We start from the raw sequence: 10,448 nt of genomic DNA on the forward strand, positions 1-10,448 counted from the left end.
CGCAACCTCATCAGGAGCATGCCCAGGCGTTGTAGGGAGGTCATACAGGCACGTGGAGGCCACACACAATACTGAGCCTCATTTTGACTTGTTTTAAGGACATTACATCAAAGTTGGATTAGCCTGTAGTGTGTTTTTCCACTTTAATTTTGGGGGTGACTCCAAATCCAGGCCTCCATTGGTTAATAAATTTGATTTCCATTGATGATTTTTGTGTGATTTTGTTGTCAACACATTTAAATTTGTACAGAACAAAGTATTCAATGAAAATATTTCATTCATTCAGATCCCCCATACCCATTACTTTTATGTACCAAACTTTTATATGGCATTGTATGAAGCGCCATTGAAAAGTCCATATACATGACATCCACGGCATTAACTCTTGTTTATTTCCTTAGGATAGGGGTGCACAACATTTTTTTGTTCAAGGGCCACATCGCCATACTGGACCATTCCCAAGGGCTGTAAACATTTTTAAAGGGTTATTTACATGAATACATCACCAGAACCACCATCAGTACATTAATATATCACCAGAAACAAGTTTTGAGTATTTGAAGAGGATTTTCAGAGTGTCTGCTCCAAAGAAAAACAGTGTGAACACACACTAACGTAAATCCTCCTATAAAAATCCTCAAAATTGAGAGATTTGAGATTAAGTTTTAACATAGCCATGAAGTACTTTATGGACTGCAACATGTGTACAAAAACAGAACCACCATCAGCACGAGAGCTGCATCAGAACCACCATCTGTACATGAAAACCGCGTCAGAACAACAGTCAGTACATGAATGCAGCACCAGAATCGCCATCAGTACATGAATGTAGTGTCAAAACTACCGTCAGTACAGCGATCAATTGCAATGTCATTTCAGCCCCAATTGTATCGCATGAACCTAATACTTCCAGTATGTCTTAAACAATGGTAAGGAGATACTGGGAGCATTCAAGAACCACAGTACTGTTGCTGTTGTGCAGGCCTGTCTTAGGGCATATATTGTGCACTGGTCCTAATTGGTATCCTTATAAAAGTCTCCCCATTTACTTTATATATTTTTATTATCAAGGCCATTGTCCCATTTTATGGCACTAAGATCATCCATGAAAACATAAGTAACTTCATGTTCATAATGTGAGGTTTAATAGTGAAATCATTCATCACAAGTAAATTTTAAGAAAATGTTCAATACGGAACAAGTTACTCAAATTATCATTATACATTCAACATAATGTGAAATTTACTTGATAAAATGACAGATTTTATCGTCTGTTGAATCCCATTGCGAGAGATCTGCACCGGATGCTGCGCTCACTACTCATGGTCTCAGGCTTTAGGGTTGATGCACGGCTGGTAGTTACAGACACATTCCCTGAAGACCTTGATTGTGACGGGGATGTGGGAGTTTGTGTCAGGACAATAAAGATCTATGTTCTTCTCAAAAATGGAACTTGTCACTGGCATGCAACAACTGCAGCTGCCATCAACTAAATCCAACCCGTCGTCATACCTAAAAAAAAAAAAAAAATCATACATAATACTGATATCTGCTTTACTATAGGTCCGTAAATAACAGAAAACAGGATCATTGCTGAAATAGCCACAGGATGAAGGCGTTTTCTGGTTTCAGAAACAACTTTCCCCAGGCGGCATTTATATAAAGAAAAAAAAAAACAAATTGTGGTTTACTCGCCCTCCCTTGGTCCAGGGTTGAGTCTCCGCCTCTTCAACCTTTGTCTGTTATTGTTTGCAGTGCTAATGTCACGCTGACAGCGCTGTAGCCAATCAGTGAGCACAGCAGCTCATGCTGTCTGCTCAGGCATATCCGCTGAAGTCACTTATTGGCTGCAGAGCTGTCGATATCACATCAGCGCTGTAGACAAAAACAGACAACAGTTTGGTTGGTTTTTTTTTTGTTTTTTTTCTGCCGCTACTCTCAACATGTCTATTTTTAGTAAATACTCTTTGTGGAATGACCATTCTGAAAAACTTTCCTTGGAACTATTGTGTCGTTCCTTTGTTATTCCCAGTGGAAAGTTATGAATAAGTCGATAACTGTTAACAGTTGAGGGGGGTGTGTCCAAACACACTGATACTGTCCAATCATTGCAGACTATGTAGGGCACGCCCCCTTTGACATGGGGAATGGTAACGCCTGTTTTCAAGTTATTCATAGCTTTCCGGGAGGAATAACTGTACTAGCATAACACAAAGTTCTCACAAAAAATTGCTCCAAAACTGTTATTTACTTAGAAATAGGAATATTTACTAGAATAGAAAGGCGACATGACAGATCCCCTTTAAGAATATGATCATACAGGATCACCCAGTACAATTTGTATTCCTGATAATAGAAACTGTTTAGAGCCAATGACGAGTTCAAACCACTTTTATTGTGCAGTTATGTGAACAACTTGAAATATAATGAGTAGTGTTGAGCGAGTATGTTCTATTCCGAGTATTCTCGGCCGAGCTCCGAGTATTTACAGCTGCTCGGTGATATGGTTGAATCGCTCCCGTGTGCATGATTTGCAACTGTTTGACAGCTTTATTACATGTGAGGAATGTGTAAGAAATAGACATTCCTCACATGTATTAAAACTGTCAAACAGTTGCAAATCATGCACACGGGAGCGATTTAACCTTATCACCGAGCAGCTGTAAATACTCGGAGCTCGGCCGAGCATACTCGGAGAAAGGGTTAATAGAACATACTCGCTCATCACTAATAATGAGCTCAATAGGGTCTTATTCGGGGTTAAAAATGAAAGCCAAGAATATGCTCAAATTCAAAGGTTGTGAAAGGTACAACCCCTGTAAACGCTGAAGAGACTGGCTGCTACAGATCCACAAGAAGATTTCATGTGCAACTGGAGAAAGTCGAGATGAACCATGCTGCCAGTAGTGGAAAAACCTTGAAGGCTATGTTGCGTTTTTTGCGGTGTTTTTTTATGAAAATTTTAAGCTGTGTTTTACAGTACCAGCAAAGTCTGAGATTTCAGAAATCTCGTGCACACACATTGTTTTTGTTTTTTCCTGACCGATTTGGAAAACTGCTGTGCTTTTCCAAACTGCAGCATGTCACTTCTTTCAGCATTTTTTCATCCATAAAAAACAATGCATAAGTGCAAAAATTCAGCAAAAAAAAAGTTTTGCTATGGTTCTAGTGAAACAAAAGCAGGTACAGCAGTATGTGAAGCCCGTTTATTTTTATGATTTTCCCAAGTTTAAACCATAATGTTTTGATGTTCATGGCAGTTGGGATTAGTACAATTTAATTGAATTAGTGATGTGTACACAATAAAGATTAGCCAACCAAGGAGTGAGATTGAACAATGCCTGTGGCCGACCAAAGTGTGAAAGTAAACTTTGTGTTGAAAGCAAAGTTGAACTTTTAGGATCCTAAAAAATGCAGCAAGACCTGCTTTTTGTAAGCAGCTTCTTTACTGCCAAGAAAGCAGGTTTTGCCTGCAGAAAGAAAAACGCAGCAAGAACGCAATGTGTAAACATAGCTTTAATGCGGTTTTTATCAATGAGTTTTGAAGCACCCCTGCTTCTTCTTCAGGACAAACCACATGAGTCTTCTGAGGTTTGTTCTTATAGAGAAGCAGGTGTGCTTCGAAACGCGTTGATAAAAACGGCATTTATACTTTCAGGGTATGTGCACACAGGAGCTGCTGCGTGTTGTGCAGCGTCAAACTCGCAGCGGCCAGCTGTTACAGCATAGCGGATGGGATTTCTAGAAATCCCATATCCACTATGCGTCTACGGCTCACCCACGGAAACTGACATTCGGAGCGTCTTTCTAGACCGCAGCATGTCATTTTATCCGGCGGGTCCACATGCGAGCTTTCCCCATAGACCTAACCTCTATAAGAAAAGTCCGCAGGTCAAAAAAAAAAAAAAAAAAAAGGCGCCGCTCATTTACATAAAATGAACGTAAGCCGCCGCCGGCTATTCCACTGTGCCGGGGCCGCAGACGGCTCCGGACAGTGTGCACATACCCTCAAGGTGTTTCCACTGCGTTTTTACTACTGGCAGTGCAGTTTCCTCTCCACTTTCTCCAGTTGCACATGACGCTTTCAATACGATGGACAATCATCAGACTTGAAGAGGCCTCCTATGTGTAATGCACTATGATTCATTTGTACGTGGCATCTGTTCTGGTATGATGGACAAGTTATATTTAGCTAAATATGTGTAAGTGTTGAGTAAACCACATTTCCTTTTGTTTTAGTAGTCTTTAATCATTTTCCTTGGTTCTTACCATGATTCGGATTCGCAGAGTCCCTGACATTTCATCACTTGCACTTCCTTGGAACAATTATTCTTGGTGATGACTTGGGTGTGTTTATGTGGGCTACATTTAGAGGCTAGAAAGAAAGCAAAGCGCCTAGTTATAGCGTGTCCGTCATTTCATATAACGTTTAGAATAAACTGTGTATATGAGGAATAGCACCATCACTGGCCATTACATGACTTGTATTCTGCATTTTTCACCAGTTTTCTCCTCTCTAATTTTCAGTTCTCTCTAAATTAGTCGATGAACACTAGCTGACCTGATGTCTCCCATTCACAAAACGCACAGAAATGGAGGGATTACTGCCTCTTTCTCTTGTTTAGCACATGTTCAGAAGCTGCAGCAACATGGAGGAGATTATACAGCAATACTGAGCTGTGTAGCTGTGAATCCAGCTCAGGAATTAGTTTAAGTATTCGCTAACTGCAGCACAATTTTCCTGTGTGATGTGCCTCTCCTTGTTTCCCCACTCTGTTCCTTATTCCTCCTCCCCCTCTCCATACAGTAAAATAGAAGGTGTCAACCTGACACTTCACTGTCTTGAAAGTCTGTCTTGCTTTGATCAAGACAGATTTGTACTACTTTTTTTTCAGAGATATACCTTCAGGAGGCAGGAAGGAAAGAATCATGTGGTGGTGTAATTTTTAACACCACCACCACCACCAGAAGAACATAAAAACAATCCCTCCAAAAGTTGGTGGAATTGCATCATTTTTTAAAATCTTTTTAATTCCATTTTTAATACAACTCATCAAGAACAAACCATCCCACTGAGCTTTGTTATTGTGGTGGAAATCCCCCTTTAAATCTACTTTTTGTACTATAGAATACTCACGAGCTGGGGTAGTCGCTGGTGTAGATTTTGGAACATCATGACCTGTAGGTAAAAAATTTGTTTAAGTCAGTGTTCAAAAGTATCACCCAATCTCTAGTATGGAATCAATCCATCAGAAAAGGGAGAACATGATATTCGTGCCCACTTTGTGTCCAAGCGATGGAAAATTAGCCCTTTGGGAAACTGACAATGCGAGCTGTCGCACAGATACATACAGTCCCAGAAAAAAACATAAAACGTACATCAAAAGCGCCAGCAAATGAGCTTCATAAAGAAACTACAGCTTCCTACCGTACACAAGGATTAATAGTAGTCAGGATTTTATTTTTTGCGAAACCGAAAAAAATGAACTGGAGTGTAAGTTGGAGAGCATGCAAAATAGGAGCATGTTCACACTGGCCATTAAACAGACAAAACCTAAGACAGAAACAAAATGAACATATACCCTGCTGTAAGTAAATAAGTAAAAGCAATAGTGGATATAAATAATATTGGGTACTTAATAAACACCATTTTTGATCAAAAAGGACCATCCTGAACTTGGGTACACCTTGACGCTGGTGGGATGACTTTTAAGTTTTTTTTTTTAACAAAAACGATGTTTGTGAAGTACCCCATGTTATATGCACTATTGCTTTTACTTATGTACTTACAGCAGGATATATGTATGTTTTATTTTTGTCTTCGGTTTTATTTTTGGTTGTGAATATTTTTATCGGTCATTATTAGGCATACGTTCGAGTTGTTTTATTACAATAAAACAATACAATCCCATCACGTTGCAGTTTCAAAGGTAAAAACAAAAAAAAGTAGCACAAGATAGTTTGTAGTAATAGTGAAAAGTTGTGTGTGCCATATACATATAATATTACAAGGCGGAGATTCTTACCAGTCTGAGGTGTCCAAGTGGGAAGTGATGTGGAAGTGGTGGCGTTAGACACAGGGGGGCTAGAAGTTGTGCTATGAGATGTTGAGGGGGGAATAAAGGTTGTAATGGTGGTAGAGGTTGTAGTTTCGGTAATAGTGGGGGTGCTAGGTGTTTCAGTGTTATTAGATGTGGGGATAGGGGTATTGGTGCTAGTAACAGTGTGGGGGGTGGGCATTGTAGTAGCATTAGTGGTAGGTGGAATAATGGTGGTACTGGTTGTAGGGGTTGTCGTTTTGGTAATAGTAGGGGTAATAGGTGTCTCAGTGCTAGTAATTGTAGTGGTACTAAAGCCAATAATTGTACTAGGAGTGGTTGGTAATCTAGTTGTTTCTGTAAAATAAAATAAGAAAAAAAGTTAGGTTACGTTTGGATTTATAATATATTTTTATAGAGGTTATATATACTCAAGTAACGAGTTATTCTTTTAATTGTAAAAAGAAATAAAAATACAGTAATTTTCTTAAGAAGATAGGGTTATTTATTTATTACGCTTTGCTTATATAGCACTATCATATTCTGCAGCACTTTACATACATTATTATCACCATCCCCATTGGGACTCACAATCTAAATTCCCTATCAGTATGTCTTTGGAATATTGGAGGAAACCCACGCAAATATGGGGAGACTATACAAACTCCTTGCAGATGTTGTCCTTGGTGGGATTTGAACCCAGGACCCCAGCGCTGCAAAGTAACAGTGCTAACCACTGAGTCACCGTGCTGTCCTGGGTTACACCAGGTACAAAGCAATGAAGTCAATCAGAGACATTTTTTGGAAAGATAATGGTGTATTCATATAGAATTTATTTACATGTATATTAGGCATACCTCTTTAAAATAGGCACATGCCAATACAATACACACACACACGTACATAGTACAAACATGCACATGAGCATATATAAAATATACACATCACACATGCATATATACACACTGACATTTCTGAATTCCACACTGGCCTAATTTCTATGAGGTACTCCCAACTTTCCCATGCCAAACTATGGCCAAAGGGAATATTGAATTTCTAGATCTGATCCATTTTTTCTTATGGGAGAAAAAAACACCAGCAGAGGTGTCTGACAGCAACTAATTTCGCTGTTCCCATTCAGAACATATGCACGCTCAGCCGAATCTAGTATACTTGTGTATGCGTCGGGAGAAATAGGTGACAGCCAAATCAGCATTTGTCCAGCTGCTTTCGAAAATGTGTGGGCACTTTGAGGAAAGTGGAACAATTCATTATAGTAATTCCATACGTACATGCAAATCTGGATTTTGTTCATTCGGCTGATGTGACTTTGCACATTCATTTAAGTGCTCATTCAGATGTACGATTTTTGCATACTAGCGCTATCTATGAGTTTCACGGTAGCACTCATACCTGTGATAGTCTATGGGGCCATTCACATGTCCATGATTTTTCGCAAACCAAGAGGTCCGTGGAAAATCTTGGAGACATGTCCGACTTTTTTTTTTTTTTTTAATTTCTCCTCGTTCGATAAAATTGGAGGACACTCGTACCACATTCTGATCTGAGTCTGATGAGAATAATCTGTCCGTTTTTCTCTTACGTGGAAAACTCGGACGTCTGAATGAGGCCTAATACTGAGCCAGTCAACAGTCTTGTACTGAAGCTTCAGAAGCAGGGGCTAGAGGACACTATATGTACATGGGTAGAACAAACTGGTTAACGGACTCTACACAATTCCAGACTTAGGCCCCAATTCATTTTAAAGAATTCGTTGAATCTTTCACCGGCTGCACTCCATTGACTGGAGTAGCATTTCTGGCAGGAACGGAGCACATTTCTGTTGTAATTTAAAGGGGTTGTCCAGTACTAGGACAACCACTTCTCATTCATCTTGTTTGGCCCCATTCTTATAAAAACACTTATACTCACCTCTGGTGACGGCGCTGTTCCAGCGGTATCGGAACTCGCGTTCCCCGGGCTCACGAGCCCTGCGCCCAATCAGCACTACAACAGGAGGTCAGGGGTGCTCTCTGACATCATCTTGATGTTCGATTTGTCTGAAGGTGGAGACAGTGACGCCGATGCTGAGTGAGTGCAGGGCTCACGGGACATAACAACCTCACAAGAGCTCCGGGAACGGAGCCAACACCAGAGGTGAGTATAGGTGTTTTTATTTGAACAGGGCCAAACATAAGGAATGAGAAGAGTTATCCAAGTAGTGGACAACCCCTTTAAGCTACTATTATGACATCATTTTAATAAATCTCTCGGGCGCGCTTGGCCATGCACTGTACGGCCTTAGCTCCGTCATCTTTTCAAAAAGTTGGCAAAGCTAACCAGGACTGTTGTGAAAATGCAGAAAGTTGCAGAATTTTTGTGCAACTTTGAGTTGCACAAAATATTTTGCAACATGTCAAGCAATTTTAAGCCCACATTCCTGCAAAAGAAAGAAAGCAAACTGCTTGGTAAATTGGGTCAATAGTGTTGGAAAAAAATAAATTAGAATTACCAACCAACTTAGCAAAAAATTGCAGACAAATAAAAATTACCCTGTTGGTAGACACCGGAGGTTATTAGAAATGGAGATATGGGAATAGTGATCGTATAAATAAAAAGTAATGGGATGCAACTGAAATGGCTACCTGCAGATAGTATTTTTATTCATGAGAAGTAAATGACTGGGCCCATCTTAACCCCTTAACGACCTTGGGTCTTTCTGTTTTTGTGTTTTCATTTTTTGCTCCCCTTCTTCCCAGAGCCAGAACTTTTTTAATTTTCGTTCTATATGGCCATGTGAGGGCTTATTTTTTGGGGGACGAGTTGTACTTTTAAATGCCATCACTGGTTTTACCATATTGTGTGCTGGGAAACGGGAAAAAAATTCCAAGTGAGGTGAAATTGCAAAAAAAATGCAATTCCACAGTTGTTTTTTGTGTCCTTTTTTTACCACGTTCACTGATTGCTAAAACTGACCTGCCATCATTATTCTCCAGGTCATTATGAGTTCGTAGACACCAAACCTGTATAGGTTCTTTTTTATTTAGGTGGTGAAAAGAAAATCCAAAGTTTGTAAAAAAAAAAAAAAAATGACGCCATATTCCGAGACCCGTAGCGTCTCCATTTTTCGGGATCTGGGGCTGGGTGAGGGCTTACTTTTTGTGCACCGGGCTGAAGTTTTTATTGATATCATTTTGAGGTAGATCTGATGTTTTGATCGCCCGTTATTGCATTTTATTGCAATGTTTCAGCGACCAAAAAAACGTAATTCTGGCGTTTAGAATTTTTTTCTTGTTACGTCGTTTACCGATCGGTTTAATTCTTCTTTTATATTGATAGATCGGGCGATTCTGAACACAGCGATATCAAATATGTGTATGTGGGGTTTTTTTTTAATTATTTTATTTTGAATGGGGCGAAAGGGGGGTCATATAAACTTTTATATATTTTTTATTTTTTTAATATTTTTAAAAACATTTTTTTTACACTTTCTGCATGGTTCAATAGTCTCCATAGGAGACTAGAAGCAGCAGTTGTCTGATTGCTTCTACTGCATACAGGCAATGAGCAGATCGCTTGTATGCAGCAGAAATGCTCACTTGCTATGAGCGCTGACCACTAGGTGGTGCTCATAGCAATTGAGACATGACAACCACAGGGTTCTGCTGCAGTTGTCATGCCCACCCATTGGTGACCCACGATCATGTGACGGGGTCACCGATGGGCGGGGCTTAGGACGCGCTTCCCGGAAGTGCGAGTTAAATGCCGCTGTCAGAGATTGACAGCGGCATTTAACTGGTTAACAGCCATGGGTGGATTGCGATTCCACCCGTGGCTGTTGCAGGCACATGTCAGCTGTAAGAATCAGCTGACATGTGCCCGGTTCAGTGCGGGCTCACCGCCGGAGCCCCCGCTGAACCAGCCTTTCCGACCTGGTGCATACTATTACTGACCAGGTCAGAAAGGGGTTAAATAACCCTCTTCGGTAAGCACCTGCTGGCAATCAGCTGATGTCACAGAGGGATGTTGCAGGTGGTGACACATTTTTTCTAGGAAGGAAATATAACATGGCACTCTTACAAATATATATCATAGTCAGGCCAAGTCGTTTGGAATAGGAGTTATTTTCTGCTAATTTCAGTTCAAATATTACCGTCAATTACCACTTATTACAACCATATAGTGCCCAAATAATATGCAATTTTCAAAAAAAGTAGCCAGATTCTATTGCTATTTACTCTCAAACAAAATCTACTTTTTCTTCACCTGGACTGATCATTCATTCTCAAAATTCTCAATTCATGGGTAAAATGTGTCCTCAGTGAATACAGATTTCACCATTACTGAAACAAGTTATGACAGTTGGTGCTCATAAAGGTCTATAGAGAACTGTAACTGTCGTTTCAGGAG

General features: G+C 40.0%; 1 protein-coding gene across 1 annotated transcript in view; it reads right to left on the bottom strand.

Moving 5' to 3' along the window:
* Nucleotides 1–1,122: 1,122 nt before the first annotated feature.
* Nucleotides 1,123–10,448, bottom strand: part of LOC141174064 (uncharacterized) — an 80,254-nt gene continuing 70,928 nt past the window's right edge. Inside the window, exons 35-38 of the mRNA XM_073658697.1 lie at nt 6,027–6,395; nt 5,138–5,179; nt 4,270–4,375; nt 1,123–1,512 (exon numbers count right to left, since the gene is read on the bottom strand). Of these exons, the coding sequence (XP_073514798.1) occupies nt 1,329–1,512; nt 4,270–4,375; nt 5,138–5,179; nt 6,027–6,395 (701 nt within the window). The 3' untranslated portion in view covers nt 1,123–1,328. The remainder of the gene's footprint in view (nt 1,513–4,269; nt 4,376–5,137; nt 5,180–6,026; nt 6,396–10,448) is intronic.

The sequence above is a fragment of the Phyllobates terribilis genome, unplaced genomic scaffold, assembly GCF_046119375.1.
Source record: "Phyllobates terribilis strain yellow unplaced genomic scaffold, ASM4611937v1 Scaffold_13__5_contigs__length_258822181, whole genome shotgun sequence".
In the NCBI taxonomy this organism is placed as follows: domain Eukaryota; kingdom Metazoa; phylum Chordata; class Amphibia; order Anura; family Dendrobatidae; genus Phyllobates; species Phyllobates terribilis.